The sequence below is a fragment of the Sinohyriopsis cumingii genome, chromosome 17, assembly GCF_028554795.1.
Source record: "Sinohyriopsis cumingii isolate HCF-2022 chromosome 17, ASM2855479v2, whole genome shotgun sequence".
NCBI classification, from domain to species: Eukaryota; Metazoa; Mollusca; class Bivalvia; order Unionida; family Unionidae; genus Sinohyriopsis; species Sinohyriopsis cumingii.
Genome location: NC_142977.1, coordinates 9,139,169 through 9,166,471, shown reverse-complemented (window position 1 = coordinate 9,166,471; position 27,303 = coordinate 9,139,169). Strand labels below are relative to the sequence as shown.

At 36.3% G+C, this 27,303-nt stretch overlaps 1 protein-coding gene across 1 annotated transcript in view; it reads left to right on the top strand.

Moving 5' to 3' along the window:
* LOC149777719 (sushi, von Willebrand factor type A, EGF and pentraxin domain-containing protein 1-like) overlaps positions 1 to 27,303 on the top strand; it is a 60,703-nt gene that overhangs the window by 4,655 nt on the left and 28,745 nt on the right. Inside the window, exons 2-6 of the mRNA XM_089940425.1 lie at positions 4,397 to 4,651; positions 4,999 to 5,220; positions 7,274 to 7,469; positions 22,046 to 22,512; positions 22,935 to 23,096. Of these exons, the coding sequence (XP_089796551.1) occupies positions 4,397 to 4,651; positions 4,999 to 5,220; positions 7,274 to 7,469; positions 22,046 to 22,512; positions 22,935 to 23,096 (1,302 nt within the window). The remainder of the gene's footprint in view (positions 1 to 4,396; positions 4,652 to 4,998; positions 5,221 to 7,273; positions 7,470 to 22,045; positions 22,513 to 22,934; positions 23,097 to 27,303) is intronic.

The window sequence follows — 27,303 nt, the reverse complement described above, 5'->3', positions numbered from 1 at the left end:
TACAAACCGTTTATGAAACTGGCATGGAGGGAAAAGAGCACAGATCTGAACCAATATTTTTAGTCTTTTATATTTTCATCACCCAGCAATTGATATGATGCAATATTTATTCTCAGGGGTCTTCATAACACACATGTGCTGATAGTGATTAGTGTTGACACACCAGGCTGAACAATTGTTACCGCTGTACAACAAGTTCTGGCGATACATACACGCAGAATGTAATTAATGTTGCCAGCCGTTACAAATAGACTGAGTCCCTGATCATAAAGAATGGCATATAATGTCGCCAACACTTTGGCACCTATCTACAAACGGTCGCCAAATGGCCAAAACTGCCTTAATGCAGGTTTACCCAGGCCGAGAGTTTCTGGGTTGTGTCACAACTCTTGGCCTGGCACTTTCGGCGCGAGGCGATCGTTCACTGCACGCGGAGTTTAATGGAATTGTTAAACCGTAGTCATGCAGAGCAGCTGTTTGGGCATCAGTACCTGCAATAAAGTGAAACTGCAAAGTGTAGCAACTAGTGGATTCGGCGACTGACTGCCGTTCTCAAAAATATAGGGCACGCAGCTTATATGACAAAAATCTGGTGATGCCATTTGTTTCTAATCTAGACCTTAATTATGTTCGCAACATGCACTTTTAATGGATTTTTAAAACTAAATATGCAATATTTTCCAGTAATATGGTTGTGGTTTCGCAAGAGGTCGTTGTAACGTTTCTATCTGCAAACGTTTTTGATGAATCTTTGTGGTTGTCATTCATAATGTAACTTCCTGATTTCTTCTAGCTCAATCTCGAGACTCTGGACAAAAGTGGCAATATCCTTACGACATCTATACACAATTAGCTCGTTGGATACCCCATCATATTGGGAATATAAATAGTGGAAGACACATGGTGCCTGGTCAGTGATTTTCTGTGCGCAGCTTTCCACTGGCTTGTTGGCTATTTCTTCCAGTGGTACGTTAGTGGCTCTTGAAAGCAACGAAAGTAATTACCTGTAAAGTCTATTTCGCCCAATGCTGGTGGTATTTGCATGGCCTGCCATCGTTTCTCTCGTCTGCTGGGTACATATATGACAAAACAGCCCAAACAAAAGGGTCAGCACAAGTCTTTTTTTACGTAAAAACGTGTGCAATTCAATATGATTGCATTATCTTGGTCAACCGGCTGATGGTTACCATCAGCGCATATGGCTAGGACGGCTTCATTTCTAAACTATCCCGTAACTTTTGTGGTTTCTATCTCAGCTTCCTTATCATTGAAATTTATGTCAGGTATAATTTCCTCCAGCTGTGCCATAACGGTCAGATTAAACGTTCAGCCAGTAAGGATTTTGAGCTTACAAAGTATAACTCTCGCTCCTGGGGCCATATACTTAATAAATGCTAAGTCATCTGCTTACAGCTCATAATATCTGGAAACAGTGGAGCTAAGGTCTTCCACAGTTATATTGACTGTACCCTGCCGCTCGAAAGAGTTTCTTGTTGTTTCGGAATGGTGCAGAAATTAGCCTATGCGGAGTATCAGGTGGGATAAAGAAACAATTGTCGATACTACTATTTGCAGCTTCATCTGTTAGCTCTATCTGCGGTTGATGTGTTAGCGTGCTAAGTGCTGAGCAGCCGATGACTTCAAAATGCGTCTGCCACATGTGGCGAAAATGTTTCCACACTTTGCGTTGTGCATGAAATGGTCTCACTGCTGGTGCTGGCGCAGTAAGAGCTGCAAGCCCATCGGACCAAGTTTAGTTTTATTCTGCCCTCTTGTTAATACGTGCATGAACTATTGTAGAGCTCTATCTAACTGAAGTATATTTAACTAGTTAACATGTATTCCGCTTATATATTTGAATCAATTTATTGGTGTGTACATATATATTTACACATAATTAAATGATACTTAAAACGGGATAAATCTAGTAAATGGACGAAATCATGTTCTCCTGTTATCTTTGCAAGACGCTTACATTCTACCTCACATTTGATGCAGGAGTTTGCTCCTCCGCCCTTGCATAAACCTCAGTCAATTTTACAAAAGTGCACTAAGCAGCTCCTGTCACACTAATCAATCCCCCAAAATCAGCTGCCATGAGCATATGGTACCACCCTATCGTCATGTTTAGATGCTTAAATCTAATTTTACTTTAATTACTAACAATGAAATTACTACATGCCTCCTTTTAGTTGCAGGACAGTACTTGCAAAACCCCTAATAATATTTGGTCCCATGCCTTTATTAGATGATGAGGGCACAGAGGGAAAATATTGTCATCTGTATAAGAGGCCCGATTTTACATGTATTCATAATAATCCTCGTTGTAATCAACTTATTTCATATCATATTATATTTCATATTATTTCATATCGTCTTGGAGAGGAGCCCATTATAAATCAGGTAGAGTACAGCAGTCACGCACGTAGAACTTCTTACACTTTGGATTTATTTATTGAACTACACGTACATGGTATCCATGGGAACACAGAGTTTTAAACTACTAACTATTATTCTTTGTCTGGCAACCGATTGAAAAATAGATGGAAAAGAATATATATATATATATATATATATATATATATATATATATATATATATATATATATATATATATATATATATATATATATATATATTTGTTATGTCGTCTATTTCATTTGTGTTCGTATGCGTGTTTGTCTATATGTTGGTTTGTTGGTATGCTTATGACATAAGCTCTCCTAGATATAGGCTCTCATTCGGTTAATACATGTGGTTTTCTATGCAGTAATTACCTGCCTACCTCAGCGATGGCCATCAAATGGACATTATATTCAGAAAAATTTCGTATATGGCGACGAATTAACCGTGATATGCGATAAAGGCTATGAGATCAAAGATGGGGGAACGAATTACATTACATGCGACAAAGACAATCAGAACCAGGGGAAGTGGAGTGCAAATCTTCCTCAGTGTACTGGTATGATACTGTTATCATTTATTTCAAGTGAATATCTGCATATTGTTTTCTCTGCCACGAATGTGGATAGGGTATATAGTTATATTCTTGTTCGTCCGTTTTTAAGTCATACCTTGGAGAATGGTGAAAAACACGATATGTAAGTAAACCTTTCTGTCTCTTGCAATACCGCTATAACAAGAGGTAGATTAGTTTGACTTATACTTCCCGTTTCTCTGAGTGTATTATCACATTTAATCGATGGTTGTGATATGGAAGTAAAAATAAGTAGTTACCGTCTTTATTACCGATAACTTTTAACTTTCACCAGGTGTAATTCTGGAAATGTTTTATGGTAGGCATTAGTTCTATACATTTCAATACTGGATATAGACTTCTGACTAAGTGACGGAGGAGATCTATAATTCATGATAAATTTTCATTCGTGGAAATATGGAAAGTGTTGCTATTATTAGTGCAATGAAAGCTAAGAAGAAATCTTCTTGTGGAATCTTGCGTGGACTGATGAAAGAACCACTTTGATCAGTAAATGATGGCATATTAGTGTGCTTACAATGTTTGATTCGACCGGAGTTACTTGGGGGTACTTGACAGAGTTTGAAGAACGCAGGTCTGATATAACACAGTTCTTGTTGTTGCCATCTTTGCGATAGCTTTTGAGAGAGTTTGGAGTTTGGTAGCAAGAGATGTGTACAGTCTGTGTACCTGGAAAAGTGTTTTCCATTACATTTCTAAATATCATAATATATTCGTTTGCCTATCGCAGTAAAGATGCATGTATATTATAGACGTGCATGATAACTGCTTGGAACTTAAGAGCTTAAAATGCTACTCGTTAATGTAGAATCACCGAAAGGCCACACTCGATATCCTTTCGCTTTCTAAATATTTTACTGAAAGAAAGTTATCACCAGATAATATTGTACTTATCACAGCTCAAAATTTTCGAAGCAAAAATGGAACATTTAACATTTATATTAATCTAATATTTGCAGCTATAGATTGCGAAGTATTACCAGTTTTCGAAGGCACTAGTTACCAATGCCCTAAAGGTCGAGTGTATGATCAAATATGTATTGTGGTCTGCGCCGCAGGATACACGGTTGATGGAGTTAGTTACATGGAATGCGATTCGTTTGGAAAATGGACATCGAATCCAAAATGCAAAGGTAATTCTTCGCAGGTTTACAGTTTGACTAGTATTGGGCCACGAATTTTTTTTGCTCTTTCCATTAATTTTTTATAACAAATTTTTCTTGCATATGACGCTTCAAGTCCTCGAATTCCTAACATTCGAAATAAGTTTGATTTCTTTAAAGTTTGATTTTTCGTTCGTAATTTGCACTATTCTTGTCATGCTTTACAAACAAGATAAATATATGTTCAAACTGAGTCTGAAATTCCGCTAATTAAAGGAATGGTTCTCTATTTCAGATGTTACGCCCCCTCGGTTTACTTTTTGTCCTTTGTCCATATTTGTCACTATCGATGCTCCAAATGGAACCGCTGAAGTAGATTGGGAACTCCCAAAAGCTGCTGACAATTCGAATGGCACGGTTACGATACAAGAGGTGGACGGACGTAAACCAAAGACTCGTTTCTATGTTGGAACACATACAATCAGATACCAAGTCATAGACAAAAACGGGAATCAGGGGACTGAATGCGCGTTTACTATTAACGTCGAATGTAAGAGAAATTCACAGAACATATTTCCTGTTTACATGAATAAGAATGATTTTTATTTTATTTTGGATACATAATTACATAGCTTTATTTTCTACAATTCTGAAAACTCCATTTGACATTGATAAGTTATTTTCATAATAATGAGTTTATAAAAGTTTGAGTCACAAATTTAAAAGTCATATATTAACAGCACATTTCATTTGCAAGGCTGGTTTAATTTATCAATCTGATATCAAATATACAGCAAATTAGCTTATTTTAGATTACACCATAAACTAAAGTACAGAAATTTAGGATCTTTCTTATAGAGGGTATGAGATCTTTTCTCTCATTCTTCTGCTTATAAGCGATTAGCTGTGATCCTCCCGATCTTCAAGTGGATGGGAAAGAACACTTGATCTACGACTGTCAGAACCTATATCTTTATGGTGCGAAATGCACCCTGTCATGTCAGTCAGGATATCCTCTTGTGGGGATTGATATCATTCACTGTGAAGCTGATCCTGGAACGAATCCTCCTGTGTTGAGTTGGAAATGGGATTCAACAGCGCTGTCACCATATTGCAGAGGTAACATTCGTTAAATGTTTGATTAAAATTTACTTGTTATTGAGGACAGTAGACACATTATCTCCATCTGTGCTTTTTAACTACGGTAGAGGAGAGATAGGAAAACACTAAATACACAGAACAACAACAATACTACTGCGACTACTCCTACTCGAAATGCACTACATTAGCTATACATGTTATTGAAAGTGATGATGATTTAGTCAATGGAAAGGCTGCATTTCACTAGGGAATTCAGAACAGAATTACCTTGTCAAAGATATCTAGGAGTGTTAGGAGTGTTTTGTTATCTGATCACTATACTTAGAGTTGGGAACTTGCCAATCAAAGGTAACACAAGAAGATATAGAGAATCTCAAATGGGTAATGATTTAGCATTGAATTTATGAAACTCATTGAATAATGTCAGGCATTTGCAAGGCTTGGCGAGCAAAAGCTGGACATTATTCAATGAAATTCAAAATTAAATAATGTCATAACCCATTTGAGATTCTTTTTATCACATAGTTTTTATTTCAGAGAAAATTATTTTGATGGAAAGAAGAACGAGTAATTTCGTTCATTCTGACAGACAATGCACCTTTCATTTGTTGTGCGTAAAAAAGTCCCAAACGAAGTTGAACTAGTGTTGACGTTTAAAATTATATTATACTTTTCTTACAAGCTATAAATCAAAGAATAAGCAACCTTCTGAATAAAAAGAACATTTTACACAGAAAATCATTTTTCAATACAGAATATCCAATGTGTCTGATGTTGCATTGTTTGATCTACTACCTGTACAGTTGACGATCCATGTTTAAATAACCTTAAAGCTTCACTTTCACAACTAAACATTACATTGATATTGTGATATTAATGCGAAGGAAAGTTTGCTATAATGTATTTGTGACCAGATATTAGCAGTATTTTATTTGGAACAGTAGACTACAGAATATGCAAACAAATTTAATTATGACTCGAAATCGCATCACATATTTAACGCGTAAATATGGAGTGGTTGAACAAATTTCGGTCAGTTTGGAGACCGGTTTATATCCACATTCGTCTGTAAACAGAGGTGAATTTATTTCCTTCTGAAAGTTAATCACGCTTGTATATAGGGTGGATTCCATGCTACAGATGTACCGCTTCTCTCAACCCCTACCCCACAGAATCAAAACCCATTGTTTTACTTGTTACAGTTTTTTTCTTGTGGCTTTAACCATTTCTCATATTATGATGTTATAAGTGACATGATTAATCCCTGATGGGGTAAATTCGCCATATTGAAGCAGACAAGACCATGTTCAACAAATTCAGTTTCGCAAATCGATTCGAAAAATGGAGGCAAAAAATGTTCATTGAAAACAAATAAATTTCAGACGACGGAGCTAAAATAGTTTTCCCAATAAGAGAATACTGCGCAATAATTACATTGGCTTATTTGGACCAATCAGAATCGTATTAAGTGATATTTTAATGTATAGCAATATCAAAAAAAGGAAACTGCACATACTATAGGAAAACTATACTTGCTATGTGATAAATGAAGATATATGTAATGAGGAAAGATTGTGTCAAATTTGTAATGTTCATATCGAAAATAAATTCCATTTTTTACTGCTTGTCTGTTACATAGAGAATTATGAAGAAAACATTAATCCACTTTTGTTTTTAAACCCCAACTGTGGATTCGGATGACCGATCTAGCAATCGTTACTATAAAAGCCTTACATGGTAGAGAAGTAGTTCTATCATCATCTCCTCGCACATAGACACATTATCAATATCACATAATGGATATTTGCTCCGTGCAGGCATTAGGGTTATTTTTACTCTATATTGTGTGATTACTGTATAATATATTGTATTTCACACAAATATAATAAATATACAGCATTGATTACTACTTAGGTGTAAAACATTTCCAAGCGATAATGTGATTTTCTCGTATGCATGTAAATACCTCTTTGCACAGCATAATGTATGGATATATATAATGGGCTATTTGACTGTATTACAAATGAACACTATATTAATTACCTTTTTTCTATTCATTGTGCCTTTATAGAGTTGGAATGTCCTGAACTTGAACCACCTGCTAATGGAGCTCTTGCTTGTGATATGTGGGATCATGGGAGATATTGTCAAATGCAGTGTCAAGTAGGATTTGATATACCACTAGCAAAACCTGATGGGTTCTTTGTTTGCGGAAGGTCTGATGGAAGATGGAGACCAGACTCCAATGTACCAGATTGCGAGAGTAAGTAGAAATAATAATTTTGTTTACTTTCATGAAGGCTGTAGGCTGCAAGTTTTGAGAGGTGATAAACACTTTAAAATAAATATTATATTGGTGGTCGACAATGGACCCTACTGTAAATTAATGACCCACCTATATCTATCAAAAATTAAAGAACAACATAAAGGCCAAGGCAATCGAACCTTAGGCTACTTAACATGACTGACAAATGTACAGGATGTGTCCATTATAAGTATTTTAATTTTTGTGGTGGTGCTTGTGCAGCTTAAATTGATTTGCTGTAGTGTAAACCTGCATGCCTTATAAACACAGAACTTGTCTGTTATTGTGTTATGTTTATTGTGTCCTTGAATATTATAAACATTTGAATCAAATTTATATAATTAAAGCAACCATTCACATAACAGACGTTTCCTTTTCATGACACATCGATGAGACAAATGCTCATTTCGTTTTGCTACGTTTACAATATATACTTTCGTTCAAAGTTAGTTTCCTAAATTAAAAACAAATGAAATAATTTAGAGTTTAGTGATTTCCCATTTAGTCACCAATATCAGCATCACTCCTAACACGTTTCTAAAAAGTAAAACAGTCACTTTTAAATAGGTATTATTTAATGAAATATATACAATTCTGAAAACATAATTCTAAGTTCATTTGTATTATTCAGTTGTATCCCCATTTTGCACATTTCCCTGTGGAAAGTTTTTGTCATTATTTCCTGTGCATAAGTGAAACTCTTCTACGTGTGGAACTATTGCTTATAGCTTGATCGCTACTCTGCTTAGTGTCATTTATTTGCTTAGAACAATAAGAATAGAAATATTTCGTACCGAAAAATCATATATACAGAAATATTTATGAATGTTTGTATATGGAAAGAAATACCTATATGTTTGTATTTCGAATATAATTTGCATTGTTTGCTAATTTTTAATTCATTATATGTTTTATTCTATGCTGTTGGAATGTAAACGTTTATATTAGATTTCGCCTTGTCCAAAGTTAAGTTTGTTTTGTAATATAACTGCATTGCTCATTGTTTTTTAAAAAATAAACAATTAACACATAGTTAAAATATTCTCTATGCTTATGGGTTTGATATTATTAGAACATTTATTTTGGTCTAGGTTTAGGTTATTGAAATGCCACTAAAATCATACCTAACTGAACTGATGTAGTCCAGGTTCTAATTATAGTAGTATATTGTTTATTAGGAGCCTTTTGAAAGGTTACTTTCCATCAGGTAAATTCTAATATAATTGTGTTCCTGGAATTCAATTTAGATTTCCACTAAGGTTTATCCAGACCTTTTATCATTAGGATTTGTGTCTGCAATTCTAAGATTATTTTGGGATTTAATTTGCAATACATTTGGCTCTTTTTTCAAACTTACTGTGTATTCTAGAGAAAACAATTATTTGTTAAATTTTACAAAACTTGTTGCTTCCTGCTTCTTCCTCTCTTCTAATAAATATGTTAAGGCCACATAGTATGTATGTATGTATGTATGTATGTATGTATGTATGTATGTATGTATGTATGTATTGATTTTATTTTTAACGGCGCATCAGCACTGTTAAGCTATTTAGCGCCAAACAAAATGTTATATGTATAATCTTTTAAAAATTATGATAAGTCTCAAATCCACCAGTGATATTAAAACACAAATAGTTGAAATTAAAACGGTAAGATGATGACGGTGAAAAATAAAGCTTCCCGATCAACGGGAGATGTAAATTTTCTATGTGAATGAAAAAAGATGAAAAGGTATTAAAATGGGACGGTATATATATTCCATAAAACTGCACAAGGTGATAGCATAAAAGTCAGAGTTTGGAGTAAATATTTACGGCTTTCAGGAACTCTATAATACGAGTGATCTTTATAGCATCAAAAAGTTCTTTCATGTCATGTACAATGTAATAACGATCGCGCGTAGGTTGCAGTTCAAAGCACTCTATCATAAAGTGCTTGACAGTGAATGGTTCATTGCAAGAAACGCACTCTGGTGGGTTTTCACCGTTGAGTATGTGGGTGTGGGTAATATAAGTATGACCAATTCGGATTCTTGCAATGACTACCTTCTCCCTACGCATGGTTCTGTAGGAAGGAGTCCATTCTCCTAGAGTTGGCTTGATTGCATGAAGTTAGTTATTCACGGCATCATTCCATGATGCCTACCACTTCTAACGAAAGAACTTTCTGATACAAGGTTTAAAATCAGTATATGGTATTTTAAAATCAGATGTTTCTTGAGTAAGGGCCATTTTAGCAGCGCGATCTGCTTTTTCGTTACCTTTAATACCAATGTGGCTATGTAACCAACAGTATATTATATTGTGGGAGATACTCATCTCGGTATTTTTGAAGAGAATGTTTATTAATAATGGGTTCTCCAGTTTTCTATTGTGTAGAGACTGGAGTACTGATAGCGAGTCGGAGAAGATGATACTGTTTAAAATATGTTTCTTTTCTATATATTGCAGAGCAAGGTCTATTGCTCTGATTTCGGCTGTAAAAATCGATGCTCCATTTGGTAAGCGAACTTGCGTTGTGTGATTTTCACAAACAAAGGTTGCAGTAACCTTTTCCTCATCCTTTGATCCATCAGTGTAAATTCTGGCGTAGTTTTTAAATTCGGTGAGGAGTTCATGGTAAGAGTTGTGGAAGACGGAAGGTTTTGTTTCGGATTTTTTTCCATCGTGTAGCGTAAATCGTACTTTTGGCTGTTTAATTAGCCAGGTTGGTGTTTCGGAGATGGACGTTTTCTGAATTTTAGAAAGATCCATATTTGTAGTGTCAAGGCTGGATGATATTCTAATGCCAAAGGAAGGTATGGCGTTTGGTTTATTGTCGTATAAAGTTTTGTATTTGGGTTGAAAGACAGCCGAAAAAGCAGGATTCAGAGGATTTCATTTTAATTTGAGAGCATAATGTGCGGAAAGCATTTCTCTACGATGCGATAACGGTGGTTCATTCGCCTCAGCTAGATGGCTTTCACACGGGGATGTTTTAAATGCTCCCAGAGCCAGTCTTATTCCCTGATGATGAATAGGATCAAGCATTTTAAGATATGACTTTCGGGCTGAACCATACACAACGCAACCATAGTCTAGTTTGGAGCGAATAAACGTTCTATATAAATTCAGGACGACTTTTCTATCAGCACCCCAGTCAGTGTGCGCTACTACTTTAAGTAGGTCAAGTGCTTTTAAGCATTTGGCTTTCAAGTTTTTTAGGTGTGGAATAAAAGTCAGTTTTCTGTCAAAGATAATACCCAAAAATTTTGTTTCCTGAACAACTGGAATAGGTGTTCCGTCCAGCGTGAGTTTAGGTTCATCGTGGTGTCGTCGTAATTGACAGAAATGCATACACATACCGTTTTTAATTTCGAGAATTTGAAACCGTTCGTACTTGCCCAATTTTGAATCTTGTTTATATTTTGCTGTAGTTGTCTTTCAATTGTATGCATGTGCTTTGACCGATAACATATAAGAAAATCATCAACATATAGTGAGCAATCCACACCAGGAGTCAAACACTTGGTGATGTTATTAATTTTGATATTGAAAAGTGTCACAGATAAATACTGCCCTGGGACACACCCATCTCTTGCTCGTGCAAATTTGAGAGAATAGAGCCTACTCGTACCTTGAATTCTCTGTCTGAGAGGAAGTTGGATATGAAAGAGGGCAGACGGCCTTTTAGACCTAGATCGTGCAGGTCTTTTAGTATTCCGTACTTCCATGTTGTGTCATAGGCCTTTTCTAAATCAAAGAAAACCGCTACTAAATGTTCTTTCTTGATAAATGCATCGCGAATGAACGTTTCTAGTCTAACCAGATGGTCGTTGGTGCTCCGTCCATAACGAAAGCCACTTTGGTTGATTGATTGATTGATTGATTTTATGTTTAACGGCGCATCAGCACTGTTAGGCTATTTAGCGCCAAACAAAATGTTATTTGTATAATCTTTAAAAAAATTATAAAAGGTCCTATATCGACCAGTGATATAAAAGAACAAATGGTTGAAATTAAAAACGGTAAGATGGTAACGGTGCAAGATAAATCTTCCCGATCAACGGTAGTATAAATGATCTATGTTAATGAAAAAAACGAAAAGGTATTAAAATGGGATGGTATATATATTGCATAAAACTGCACAAGGTGATAGCATAAAAGTTAGAGCTTGGACTAAATATTTACGGCTTTCAGGAACTCTATAATACGAGTGATGTTTATAGTATCAAAAAGTTGTTTCATATCATGCACAATGTAATAACGATTGCGCGTAGGTTGCAGGTCAAAGCACTCTATCATAAAGTGTTTGACAGTGAATTGTTCATTACAAGAATGATTGATTGATTGATTGCTTATTTAACGGCGCATCAGCACTTTTAGGCTATTTAGCGCCAAACAAAGTGTTATTTGTATAATCTTTCAAAACTTATAAAAGGTCCTATATCGACCAGCGATATAAAAGAACAAATGGTTGAAATTAAAAACAGTAAGATGGCAACGGTGCAAAATAAAGCTTCCCGATCAACGGGAGATGTAAAAAAGATGAATAGGTATTAAAATGGGACGGTACATATATTGCATAAAACTGCACAAGGTGATAGCATAAAAGTCAGAGTTTAGAGTAAATATTTACAGCTTTCAAGAACTCTATAATACGAGTGATTTTTATATTATCAAAAAGTTCTTTCATGTCAGGCACAATGTAATAACGATCGCGCGTAGGTTGTAGGTCAAAGCACTCTATCATAAAGTGCTTGACAGTGAATGGTTCATTGCAAGAAACGCACTCTGGTGGGTCTTCACCTTTTAGTATGTGGGTGTGGGTGATATAAGTATGACCAATTCGGATTCTTGCAATGACTACCTCCTCCCTACGAATGGTTCTGTAGGAAGGAGTCCATTCTCCTAGAGTTGGTTTGATTGCGTGAAGTTTGTTATTTACAGCATCATTCCATGATGCCTGCCACTTCTGACGTAAGAACTTTCTGATACAAGGTTTAAAATCAGTATATGGTATTTTAAAATCAGATGGTTGTTGAGAAAGGGCCATTTTAGCAGCGCGATCTGCTTTTTCGTTACCTTTAATACCAATGTGGCTTGGTAACCAACAGTATATTATATTGTGGGAGACACTCATCTCGGTATTTTTCACAAGTATGTTTTTCAATAATGGGTTCTCCAGTTTTCTATTGTGTAGTGACTGGAGTACTGATAGCGAGTCGGAGAAGATGATACAGTTTGAAATACGGTTCTTTTCTATATGTTGCAGAGCAAGGTCTATTGCTCTGATTTCAGCTGTAAAAATTGATGCTCCATTGCGTTGTGTGATTTCCACAAACAAAGGCTGCAGCAGCCTTTTCCTCATCCTTTGATCCATCAGTGTAAATTCTGGTGTAGTTTTTAAATTCGGTGAGGAGTTCATGGTAAGAGTTGTGGAAGATAGAAGGGTTTGTTTCGGATTTTTTTCCATCGTGTAGCGTAAAACGTACTTTTGGTTGTTTAATTAGCCAGGGTGGTGTTTCGGAGATGGATGTTTTCTGAATTTTAGAAAGATCTATATTTGTAGTGTCAAGGCTGGATGATATTCTAATGCCAAAGGAAGGTATGGCGTTTGGTTTATTTTCGTATAAAGTTTTGTATTTGGGTTGAAAAACAGCCGAAAAAGCAGGGTTCAGAGGGTTTGATTTTAATTTGAGAGCATACTGTGCGTAAAGCATTTCTCTACGATGCGATAACGGTGGTTCATTCGCCTCAGCTAGAAGGCTTTCACACGGGGATGTTTTAAATGCTCCCAGAGCCAGTCTTATTCCCTGATGATGAATTGGATCAAGCATTTTAAGATACGATTTTCTGGCTGAACCATACACAACGCAACCATAGTCTAGTTTCGAGCGAATAAACGTTCTATATAAATTCAGGATGACTTTTCTATCAGCACCCCAGTCAGTGTGCGCTACTACTTTAAGTAGGTCAAGTGCTTTTTAAGCATTTGGCTTTCAAGTTTTTTAGGTGTGGAATAAAAGTCAGTTTTCTGTCAAAGATAATACCTAAAAATTTTGTTTCCTCAACAACTGGAATAGGAGTTCCGTCCAGCGTGAGTTTAGGTTCATCGTGGTGTCGTCATAATTGACAGAAATGCATACATACCGTTTTTGATTTCTAGAATTTGAAACCGTTCGTACTAGCCCAATTTTGAATCTTGTTGATATTTTGCTGTAGTTGTCTTTCAATTGTATGCATGTGCTTTGACCGATAACATATGAGAAAATCATCAACATATAGTGAGCAATCCACACCAGGAGTCAAACACTTGGTGATGTTATTAATTTTGATATTGAAAAGTGTCACAGATAAAATACTGCCCTGGGGCACACCCATCTCTTGCTCGTGCAAATCTGAGAGAGTACAGCCCACTCGTACCTTGAATTCTCTGTCGGAGAGGAAGTTGGATATGAAAGAGGGCAGACGGCCTTTTAGACCTAGATTGTGCAGGTCTTTTAGTATCCCGTACTTCCATGTTGTGTCATAGGCCTTTTCTAAATCAAAGAAAACCGCTACTAAATGTTCTTTCTTGATAAATGCATCGCGAATGAATGTTTCTAGTCTAACCAGATGATCGTTGGTGCTCCGTCCATAACGAAAGCCACTTTGGAAAGGAGATATTAAATTGTTAGTTTCCAGGTACCATACAAGCCGAGAATTGATCATTCGTTCCATTGTTTTGCACATGCAGCTTGTGAGTGCAATAGGTCGATAGTTGGTAGGATCTTCACTATCTTTACCGGGTTTGGGAACTGGTATTACTGTTGCTTCTTTCCATATTTTAGGTAGGTTACCAGTAATCCATAAATCATTGAAGAGTTTTAAAAGAGATGTTAAAGATGATTCTGGAAGATGTTTTAAAAACTGGTAATGTATTTCATCAGGCCCAGCGGAAGTATCATGGGCCTTGTCTAAAGCCTTCATAAGTTCTGATAGTGAAAACAGCTGGTTGTAGCTTTCCGAGTTGTTGGATGTGAATTTTAAACGTGACTTTTCTTTTTGAGTTTTCAATTTTTGGAAGGCTTCGGAATAATTAGATGATGACGAATTTTTAGAGAATGTATCAGCAAGAACATTTGCTATGTCACGTTTTGAGCTAAGATTGTTATTGTTCACTTTTAGATGTCGGAAAGAATTGTGTGTTCTCTTTCCGTTTATTTTTCGGATCGTGTCCCAAACTTTCTTAATTGAGGAACGAGAGTTTAAAGAGGAAACATATTTCATCCATGATGCTCGTTTACTTTCTTTGATTGTGCGGCGAGCTTTGGCCCGGAGAATACGATATTTACTTAAATTCTCGGGCGTCGGATGATTGTTAAATTTTTTCAAGGCTTCTCGGCGTTGCCGTATGGCTTCCTTACATTCCTTAGTGAGCCAAGGTTTTAGGGTTCTTTTACAGTTTGCTGAGGACTTGGGGATAGATTCTTCTGCAATGTCGGTTAAAATAGATGTAAAATGCTGAATGGGGTCGTTAACATTGAAAACTGTATCCTCATTCAGCCTGGTTTTACAGAGTGTTTCGAATTTGGCCCAGTCGGCCTTCTTTAAATTCCATTGTGGAATTACTTCATCAATTGTAGAGTTATGATTTACAAGGGAGATTGGGAAGTGATCGCTGCTGTGAAGGTCATCAGCGACCTTCCATTCATAGTCCAAAAGCAGAGAAGGAGATCAAATTGTCAAATCGATGCATGTGTATGTACCCGTGCCTGGGTGTAAATATGTAGGTGTTTTGGTATTATATAGACACAGATCGTGTCTAGAAATAAAGTCTTCAACTTTGTGACCTCTGTCACTTACATGATTCGATCCCCATAAAATGTTATGGGCATTAAAATCCCCGAGTAAAACAAAGGGTGCGGGAAGCTGCTGAACAAGATTATCGAGTTCGTTTGGTACTAGGTTAGTGTTTGGTGGTAAATAAATAGAGCGAAATGTAATCACTCGATGTAGAGTGACGCTTACAGCAATGGCTTGTAAATTGGTGTTTAAAGGAATGAAACTATGAGGAGCTCTGTTGTTCACAATAACAGAAACTCCTCCTGATGCTTCATTACAAGAAACGCACTGTGGTGGGTCTTCACCTTTTAGTATGTGGGTGTGGGTGATATGATGTATGACCAATTCGGATTCTTGCAATGACTATCTCCTCCCTACGAATGGTTCTGTAGGAAGGAGTCCATTCACCTAGAGTTGGCTTGATTGCATTAAGTTTGTTATTTACAGCATCATTCCATGATGCCTGCCACTTCTGACGTAAGATCTTTCTGATACAATGTTTAAAATCAGTATACTGTATCTTAAAATCAGATGGTTCTAAAGTAAGGGCCATTTTAGCAGCGCGATCAGCTTTTTCGTTACCTTTAATACCAATATGGCTAGGTAACCAGCAATATATTATCTCGTGGGAGACACTCATCTCGGTATTTTTGAGAGTATGTTTTTCAATAATGGATTGTCCAGTTTTCTATTGTGTAGTGACTGAAGTACTGATAGTGAGTCAGTGAAGATAATACTTTTTAAAATACGTTTGCTTGTTATATGCTGCAGAGCAAGGTCTATTGCTCTGATTTCTGCTGAAAAAATCGAGGTTCCATTTGGTAAGCGAACTTGCGTTGTGTGATTTCCACAAACGAAGGCTGCAGCAGCCTTTTCCTCATCCTTTGATCCGTCGGTATAAATTCTTGTGTAGTTTTTAAATTTGGTGACGAGTTCTTGATAACAGTTGTGGAAGACGGAAGGGTTTGTCATAGATTTTTTTCCATCGTGTAGCGAAAAAAGTACTTTTGGTTGTTTAAATTGCCAGGGTGGTGTTTCGGAGATGGACGTTTTATGAATTTTAGAAAGAACAATTTTTGTACTGACAAGGCTGGATGATATTCTAATGCGAAAGGAATGTATGGTGTTTGGTTTATTGTCGTATAAGGTTTTGTATTTGGGTTGAAAGACAGCCGAAAAAGCAGGATTCAGAGGATTTCATTTTAATTTGAGAGGATACTGTGCGGAAAGCATTTCTCTACGATGCGATAACGGTGGTTCATTCGCTTCAGCTATTAGGCTTTCACAATTGGATGTTTTAAATGCTTCCAGAGCCAGTCTTATTCTCTGGTGATGAATTGGGTCAAGGATTTTCAAATATGATTTTCTGGCTGAACCATACACAACGCAACCATAGTCCAGTTTGGACCGATTGATTGATTGATTGATTGATTTATTTTTAACGGCGCATCGGCACTGTTAGGCTATTTAGCGCCAAACAAAGTGTTAGTTCTATAATCTTTTAAAAAGTATAAAAGGTCCTATATCGACCAGCGATATAAAAGAACAAATGGTTGAAATTAAAAAACGGTAAGATGATAACGGTGCAAAATAAAGCTTCCCGATCAACGGGAGATGTAAAAATGATGAATAGTTATTAAAATGGGACGGTATATGTATATTGCATAAAACTGCACAAGGTGATAGCATAAAAGTCAGAGTTTAGGGTAAATATTTACGGCTTTCAGGAACTCTATAATACGAGTGATGTTTATAGTATCAAAAAGTTCTTTCATGTCATGTACAATGTAATAACGATCGCGCGTAGGTTGTAGGTCAAAGCACTCTATCATAAAGTGCTTGACAGTGAATGGTTCATTGCAAGAAACGCACTCTGGAGGGTCTTCACCTTTTAGAATGTGGGTGTGGGTGATATAAGTATGACCAATTCGGATTCTTGCAATGACTATCTCCTCCCTACGAATGGTTCTGTAGGAAGGAGTCCATTCTCCTAGAGTTGGCTTGATGGCATGAAGTTTGTTATTTACAGCATCATTCCATGATGCCTGCCACTTCTGACGAAAGAACTTTCTGATACAAGGTTTAAAATCAGTATATGGTATTTTAAAATCAGATGGTTCTTGAGTAAGGGCCATTTTAGCAGCGCGATCTGCTTTTTCGTTACCTTTAATGCCAATGTGGCTAGGTAACCAACAGTATATTATATTGTGGGAGATACTCAGCTCGGTATTTTCTGGACCGTATAAACGTTCTATATAAACTGAGTATGACTTTTCTATCAGCACCCCAGTCAGTGTGCGCTAGTACTTTAAGTAGGTCAAGTGCTTTTAAGCATTTGGCTTTCAAGTTTTTTAGGTGTGGAATAAAAGTCAGTTTTCTGTCAAAGATAATACCTAAAAATTTTGTTTCCTGAACAACTGGAATAGGTGTTCCGTCCAGCGTGAGTTTAGGTTCTTCGTGGTGTCGTCGTAACTGACAGAAATGCATGCATATCGTTTTTGATTTTGAGAATTTGAAGCCGTTCGTACTAGCCCAATTTTGAATCTTGTTTATATTTTGCTGTAGTTGTCTTTCAATTGTATGCATGTGCTTTGACCGATAACATATAAGAAAATCATCAACATATAGTGAGCAATCCACACCAGGAGTCAAACACTTGGTGATGTTATTAATTTTGATGTTAAAAAGAGTCACAGATAAAATACTGCCCTGGGGCACACCCATCTCTTGCTCGTGCAAATCTGAGAGAATAGAGCCCACTCGTACCTTGAATTCTCTGTCGAAGAGGAAGTTGGATATGAAAGAGGGCAGACGGCCTTTTAGACCTAGATCGTGCAGGTCATTTAGAATCCCGTACTTCCATGTTGTGTCATAGGCCTTTTCTAAATCAAAGAAAACCGCTACTAAATGTTCTTTCTTGATAAATGCATCGCGAATGAATGTTTCTAGTCTAACCAGATGATCGTTGGTGCTCCGTCCATAACGAAAGCCACTTTGGAAAGGAGATATAAAATTGTTAGTTTCCAGGTACCATACAAGCCGAGAATTGATCATTCGTTCCATTGTTTTGCACATGCAGCTTGTGAGTGCAATAGGTCGATAGTTGGTAGGATCTTCGCTATCTTTACCGGGTTTGGGAACTGGTATTACTGTTGCTTCTTTCCATATCTTAGGTAGATTACCAGTAATCCATAGATCATTGAAGAGTTTCAAAAGAGATGTTAAAGATGATTCTGGAAGATGTTTTAAAAACTGGTAATGTATTTCATCAGGCCCAGCGGATGTATCATGGGCCTTGTCTAAAGCCTCCATAAGTTATGACAGTGAAAACAGTTGGTTGTAACTTTCCGAGTTGTTGGATGTGAATTTTAAACGAGACTTTTCTTTTTGAGTTTTCAATTTTTGGAAGGCTTCGGAATAATTAGATGATGAGGAATTTTTAGAGAATGTATCAGCAAGAACATTTGCTATGTCGAGTTTTGTTGTTGTTCATTTTCAGATGTCGGAAAGAATTGTGTTTTCTCTTTCCGTTTATTTTGCGGATCGTGTCCCAAACTTTCTTAATTGAGGAACGAGAGTTTAAAGAGGAAACATATTTCTTCCATGATGCTCGTTTACTTTCTTTGATTGTGCGGCGAGCTTTGGCCCGGAGAATACGATATTTGCTTAAATTCTCGGGCGTCGGATGATTGTTAACTTTTGTCAAGGCTTCTCGGCGTTGTCGTATGGCTTCCTTACATTCCTTAGTGAGCCAAGGTTTTAGGGTTCTTTTACATTTTGTTGAGGACTTGGGGATAGATTATTCTGCAATGTCTGTTAAAACAGATGTAAAATGTTGAATGGGGTCGTTAACATTGAAAACTGTATCCTCATTCAGCCTAGGTTTACAGAGTGTTTCAAATTTGGCCCAGTCGGCCTTCTTTAAATTCCATTGTGGAGTTACTTCATCAATTGTAAAGTTAAGATTGACAAGGGAGATTGGGAAGTGATCGCTGCTGTGAAGGTCATCAGCGACCTTCCATTCATAGTCCAAAAGCAGCGAAGGAGAACAAATTGTCAAATCGATGCATGTGTATGTACCCGTGCCTGGGTGTAAATATGTCGGTGTTTTGGTGTTATATAGACACAGATCGTGTCTAGAAATAAAGTCTTCAACTTTTGACCTCTGTCACTTATATGATTTGATCCCCATAAAATGTTATGGGCATTAAAATCCCCGAGTAAAACAAAGGGTGCAGGAAGCTGTTGAACAAGATTGTCTAATTCGTTTGGTACTAGGCTAGTGTTTGGTGGTAAGTAAATAGAGCAAAATGTAATCACTCGATGTAGAGTGACGCTTACAGCAATGGCTTGTAAATTGGGGTTTAAATGGATGAAGCTATGAGGGGCTCTGTTGTTCACAATAACAGAGACTCTTCCTGAGGCCTTGTCAACATTCTGTGAGTAGGTGTTAAACAGGGACTAGTTTTTAAGTGTGATGTTCTCCGTATCTTTCAAAAATGTTTCCTGAAGACATAGTACTGCGGGATCATGTTCGTTTATAAGCAGAAGAATATCGTGATAGTTGGCTTTAAGTCCTCTACAGTTCCATTGTATGATGGTGTTCTTCATTATAAGTTTATATTGGAGATTCTGGAGCTAGGTTAGACCTTTCGCGGAGGCAATCTGGTTATTTCTCTGGGGGAAGTAAGGGGGTGAATTTTTTGTTGTTAGGTCTGGAGCTACCTTGAGCGCATAGAGCAGATTCTTCTGCATCCATGCTCTCAATGTCTCCAAACCTGTTATATAGTTTGATGGGGTCATCTGACCCCTTTTGTTGTCTGTTTCCGTGAGACTTTTTTTTACTTTTCGGTGATTTCGGTGGTTGGGTATTGAATGTAGTTTGTGTAGATGCCGTGTTTTTCTGTGCTTGGTAATGAGGGATGTTTGAGCTTGGTGTTGAATCGGGTGTTTCTGTTTGTGTTTGAGCGTCCTTCGTTGTTTCAGGATTGTTCTTCACTACGGTGGAGAAGGATGGGCCAGGATGGGCTATTTTGGCCTGAACGATTTTTCTGGTTTCTGGATAGGATATGTTGGATGTATATTTTACCCTCTGTATTTCCTTCTCCATTTTCTAGGAATCACAATCCTTGGAACTGGCGTGGTGCTCTTTTCCACAGTTGACACAATGCGGAGTTGCTTTGCAATCAGATTCCTGATGAGAATTGTCCCCGCATCGGCCAAATATTTGGCTTTTTGAGCAGCGGTCTTCGTGATGGCCATATTTTTGACACTTGTAGCATCGAAGGTTGTTTGGAATGTATACATCAACCTTCACTTGCAAGAAGCCAACTTTGACCACTTTGGGTATTATTGGTTTGTGGAAGGTCAGTACAATGGTGTTGGTGTTCTGCAGGTTGTTATTACGTTTAATACGTATTCTACGTACTGCAGTGACACCTTCATTTTTCACTCCTTCAATGATATCAGTGTCGCTGACTCCATCCAAGTCGCGACAACGAATTACACCTTTGGATGTATTGAGTGTGGTGTGAGCGAATGAGGTCACTGGAATATCGAAGTAAGTTTTTATTTTCTTGATATTGTCAGTCTGACCTCGTGGTTCACATTCCACAAGAAGGCAACCCGATTTAATTTTTTTTGACGCTCTTTGGTGTTCCAATCAAACCTGTAATTGTTTTCTCGATCACAAACGGAGGGAGTGAGGTAAGCGGTTTCGTGGCATCTTTTGATTGTATCACCATGAAGCGTGGAAATGACTCCACACTGCATGGTTCCTCGTCAGAGTCAGATAAAGGTTTCGTTCGTTTGTTTTGATTTTTTTTGGAATTATCCATGATGGCTTGAGTAGAAATTCAACACCCGTGCTCCCCACCCACCGAGGAGCCCAACAAGGGGACACTTTTCAAGTGCCAGGGATACACATATGCCATACTCAGTTGATAAAAGTACCTTTGATTGTCCCTGAAGTCGCCAATTTCTAAGGTCGGTAAAATTACCTCCCGATTGACCCGTTATGCCACCGCCTTCTAGGAAGTCTTCTAAGACTTAGGAAAGGGAAAGATAAAGGAAAAGACTATAGGGGCAACGGTGGTATCAAGAGAGATACAAGGAGAAAGATAAAGAAGGTGAGAGAGTAAATAAAGACTTCCTAGGGCTCGGTGTGACCAGCTGATTTGTCGGAACCGGGCCCATCCCGATCACCCGTCTAAGAGAAGTAGAGTCCAAAGTAGTGTATTGCATGGAAAGCCTCTGCTCAACTACCAGGATCCTTTCCTCCCCCGACACGGGACGCAACCCACGGCAAACAGGTTGCCTCTACTTAGTCGCCTTTTACGACACGTAGCGAGGCACGTCGGGCCAATTCTACAACCCCGGACCCGCAGGGGGAATGTATGTATGTATGTATGTATGTATGTATGTATGTATGTATGTATCTGTGTTTCAGATAAGATTTTACAAAATAAATATGTAACAATGTAAATATTCTTCTTCTTATTAAGCTGAACTTTAAATTTATTTATTACTCATTTGAAACTCTTTGCTCTGCTCCGGGTTTTTAACAATTATTCCTGCTGTGTTTGACATAATTATACACATTTTGGTGGTATTCTAAATTTACGATTTGCATTAATCATATTGCATTCAAATTCTACCTATGCTTTATTGAATATTTAGGTTGACAACCTACATTATTGTATTATGACACATAAAGTCTATATTTTTCAGAAAGAAAGGAATCAGATGGTTTGAGATTACCTTCGGAATTCTATTACTTTACTGGCGTTTGTAATAGTAGTGATGAAAACCTCCAGCAAATCAGAGAAAACTTTATTAAGGCCTTAAATTCTTCATTTTATCGAGAGGTGTGCTCAAGAGAATGTCAGGCAAACTTCGTTGACATCAAATGCGGTCCAGTCACTCAACTGAAAAAGCGGTCAACGAGGTCTGAAAGTGGACTTGAGATGGCATATACAATTAAAATCGAATTATTTATTCCCTTTAGTGCTGAGGGAGATAACAGTAATTCTGCCTCAGAGGATATTCTCTACGACATGGCGACAAAAATTGAAGACGAAGTTAGGAGCGGACACTTCAGTCTTGACGCTGGCGAGCTTCGGAATGATTCCTTTCACCAGGGTCGTGTTGAATTTGTTTGTCCCCTTGGAATGGTATCAAAGCCTTCGACAGCTACTTGTAGTAAGAATTTGTATTTGTGTATGTGTAATTGAAACAAAAGTCTGTCAAAAAAGCTACTAGAGACTGGCTTATCAGTAAATGCAAAAACTGTAGGAAAAAGTACTCTTAGATACATGAATTAAACTTACATTGAAAAATGTCCATTATAGCTTGCTCTTTTAAAGACTACGTCAGGGAAAATATATGTTTTCATTAAAATTGTGCATTTTTATACCTGTGGCAAATTAATTGTACTCACACTGTAACGGAAGGATACATTATCCATAAGTTATTCTTTAAAGTGGGTGTTTAAAGCATAGAATTGGTGCTGTATAACAGGTATTAGATAGACGGTAATTAAAATATAGTCCAAGGTGAGATTATGTTAAATTATTACATGTTACTAAGTCTATTTTCCTATCTTCATTACTTATGTATTTCAGTCGGCTGCCCTGTTGGAATGAATTTGGTTGTTTCAAGTGGAAAATGTGAGTATTGTCCCATCGGCACATATCAAGACGAAGCTAATTCCATTCAGTGTAAATTGTGTCCACATGGCACTAGTACTCTCTTCATTGGTGCAAAAGACATAACAGCCTGCCTTGGTAAGGATTCTGGTACTTAAATGTTATTTAATGCAATGTTACATACAATTTCTAACGATATTTAAGTTAATTGTTGTTGTTTTATTTTGGGAGGGAGAGGGGAAATTAATGTCTTTCGGCTGGGTTATTTAGTAACAACGAAACTAAATTCTAATATATAATGGATAAAAAAACAGTGAAACAATCGCCATTCTCAAACATAATTGAAAAGCATGGGCTTCATTTTCCTTTTATGGTTCAAAATCAGCAATGCATGCATCACAACTGTGCTCATTGTGATAGAAAAGCAAGGATGTTATATATGTAAAACGTTGCCTCAAGCATAATTGTTTCAAGTCGGACGTTTTTGAAGAAAAGAACTACAGACACAATGTACAATTCTGAGTACAGAGACAATGTTAACTCATTTTTAATTTATATTTAAAATACAAGGCCCAAATATATGAATATATTGATTGAGGTTGAAGTATTAGCTGTTGAAAGCTGAAAACAATGGTCTTTCCCAGATAGTACTATACTACCAAAACTGCAGCCAAATGAAATATGATTTGCCCTAACAGTAGAGTCTTCTATACCTTATTTTATTAATTCGTACATGTTTTTCTTTCTCCCAACGTACAGAATGAATCTAACCATCTGTTTATAACTTATTTGTAGACAATTAGCAGAATAAAACACTTCGTTTGTCTAGCTATGTTTATGTTAAGATTTTATGGCTATGATTTCAACATTCGTATATGAATTCATAAAGGAATATGTACTCCTGGAACCTATTCACTAACGACGTTGTCTCCATGCGTTCCCTGTCATGGTGGGTTTTACCAACCTGAGTCCGGAAAGAGTTTTTGTATCCCATGTCCGAGGACAACGATCACAGCCAGTGAAGGTGCGACATCTGAGAGTGAATGCAAAGGTATATACTAAGCTGAATATATAATCGTTTATTTTTCTTCCATGATGGTTGGATCAGTGATGTAATTCTTTACTGTTAGATTTATGGCTTCCATTTTTGTCATTAATATTCTGTCTACGATATTAATGAAAGGATGAAATTTATGGTGTAGTATACCAATGAGCAATAACATTGTATCTCATATTGGCCACAAAATGAAGGAATGTTTACATGTTAAAATCTTAGGCAGTTGGAATTGCTCGTAATTTGTTAAGTTTTTATTTTAAAAGTATTCTTAGTCAAATTTGTTTCATGTTTTTAGCTCTATTATATATCAAGATTATTTACAAAGAATTTGTCCGAAATGCTATAATCTCAATGAGTAGCTGTTAATTTGTATTTGAACAAAATGTCTTTATGCTAGCTTTACTTAAGAGACAAATAATTGTCATCCGATACTATGTACATATATGTACAGATCGTATTATGATTCTCAGTGTTAAAATTTACAAAATAAAATACGTATGAATAAACACCATAAATGATAGTAAAGTCCTGACTTCTTTGACTCTGTGCTATCTTCATATCGCTGCCATAACATTGGACGCCTTTGAATCTCATTTGTTTGCAATATCACAACAAATGCCATAGTTTTCGAATTTCCATAGTAGCTTAACTTGCTACAGTGATCAAAAACCTACCTCCTTGTTTATCTGAACGTATATATATATATATATATATATATATATATATATATATATATATATATATATATATATATATATATATATATATATATATATATATTTCAACTACATAACAAGCGATAGATATTGCAAAGAGTTATATATGCTATTACCCATGTGTACACACCAGCAAGATACTTACGCTCCTCTTCCGACAATCGCATACTCATTATTCCCACTATGAAAACAAGGTCATATGGACAGCGTTCTTTTGCAAACCAGGGCTTAGCAACGTAGAATGAATTGCCCACTGAACTTAGACACAAAGACACAGTGATCACATTCAAGAGGGCTCTCAAAACTCATTTATTTCGACTGCAAGAACAAACTTAAAGACCTAATAATGTTTTCTACCTGAAATATTCTCAGCATGTTTTTTTATTTTTTAATGTTTTTCTAATTTCATGGTGTTTGTTTTTGTAATTATATTATATGTGTTTTTATCTTAAAGGTGTTGTATAATGTTGCAATGCGCTTAGAGCTTCTAGAGATTAGGCGCTATACAAAGTCCTCATTATTATTATTATTATTATTATTATTACGACTCTACGGTTGTAAAAACTCTAAAAAGTAATGTGAGAAATGTAAAAAATACTTACGGTTTTGCGAATTAAATCCCAAATAAATGCAGAATTTCTAACACAAGTGATAGTGATTAAAGTTCTGAACGAAGTTTTATAGTATTCCAAATAAAAGCCAATTATTGACGTGCTTATGATGGCTTGTATCATCGTGATGTGCCAACAGTCTATTGTTGAATCACAATAATAAAATCCATGAATATGTCCTTTTTGTATTTCACTAGGAATCAAGTCATTATTAATTACAGTCTTTATTTCCCAAAATGTTATTGTTGAGTAGCTTGAATTAAATAATTTGAACAAATAAATTCCAGCACAATTGAAAAACTCGGCAGAACAATAATACAACTGCTTTTAATTAGACCTTACAACACGAAATAAAGAAATTCTAGATAAATAAGATTATGTAGTACTTTACCAGAAATAAGGTCACAATTAACGTTTTCTAATAAACAATATTAGCTAATGGAAAACTCCGTTCTGGAAGGTTTAAAATGTTTACAATATACGATAACATCTTTTTTATAATTAGAAGATATGTTAATACAATTATAATATTATTATATAAAATATGGTTAACAATAGAAAGACAAGGCGTTGCATGGGGAACTTCCAATGTTCTGGACTCAAATTACGATAAACATGTTTACAAAACCAAAATAAATGATTCAGGTCAGGCAGAAAATGAACTTAATGCTGGATATGGTCAAGCCCAAAATACAATTATCCATATTATATAATAAACAAAAGAGCCAACTAACAAACAATCCAAAATTAAATATGTATCAAACGTCATCTCGTAAAGAAATATAAAGGTATTCTAGTCAAGCATTATTTTAAGGACTAGTCAATTGTACACGAGATAACAAAATGTGATGTGATGAAATCTTATGAACGACTAAAGGTATACAGGAAAAAATAGAATATTTCTATATACGTGAGAGTGTATGTTATTAGATCGTCTTTCCCCTTGTTTGCCTGGTGTTAATGTTGTGTTACTGCAACATCAAACTCGACCTTAATAATATTTGATTTTTGTGTTTTGTCTTTCCAATGAAAATCAGGGAAATCGTGATCAATACATGCAATAATCGGTGAAGGAGCTGAACTAATAAACACATTTATTGAAGTGTTACAAAGTCAATATCAAAGCCAAACATTTCTTGTTCTTGTCGATTGTGGAGTAATTTCCCTGGTGCTTACTTAATTTCTATGAAACGTAGCAAACTGGATGATCTACATCCCTCCTGCCTACTTTAATCAATAGTGCACCAACCCAAAATAACTTGCATCATCAGACATTTCATCTGATTGACTAAACTTTGGAACTGAAGGAGATAGCGCATTCTGAAGTATGGCCTTTAACTTATTAAAAGCTTCCTGCCATTTATAAAACAAATGAATATTTGTTTTCTTACTCAATAAATGTCTCAGGGGTTTAGCGATTTCGTAACAATAGGAATAAAACTTCCGATAATATCCAGCTATACCCCAAAAGCGCATCAGGTGATTTTCACTGATAGGCAGAGGGTATTGGAGAGGGCATTGATCTTAGCATCTATAGGTTCAACTTGTCAGTGTCCCGTAATATGTCCTAGAAATCTAACACAAGCAAGGCAAACATCACTGTTGGATAAATTAATTGTCAAATTTGCATTAAGGAGTCTGTCAAAAAATTACCGAATGTTTCCAAGTGATTTTTCTAGGTGACGTTGTCGATGATGACAACATCGATCATCACAGTTATCTTGAGGTGATTTAATCATGTTCATTAAACGTGGAAATGTACAAAGTTCGCATTGCATCCTAACGGTATCACTTATATTGGTCCATTTGGAGTGATGAATGCAAAATATTTCCTTTGCCTTTTACGTCGGTGGAATTTGCCAGAATCCTTTCTAAAAGACAAATTTTATGACATATTTTGCATTTCTAATTTTATCAATGCAGTCAACTTTCTTGGCAATTGAAATAAATCTGTTTTAGTC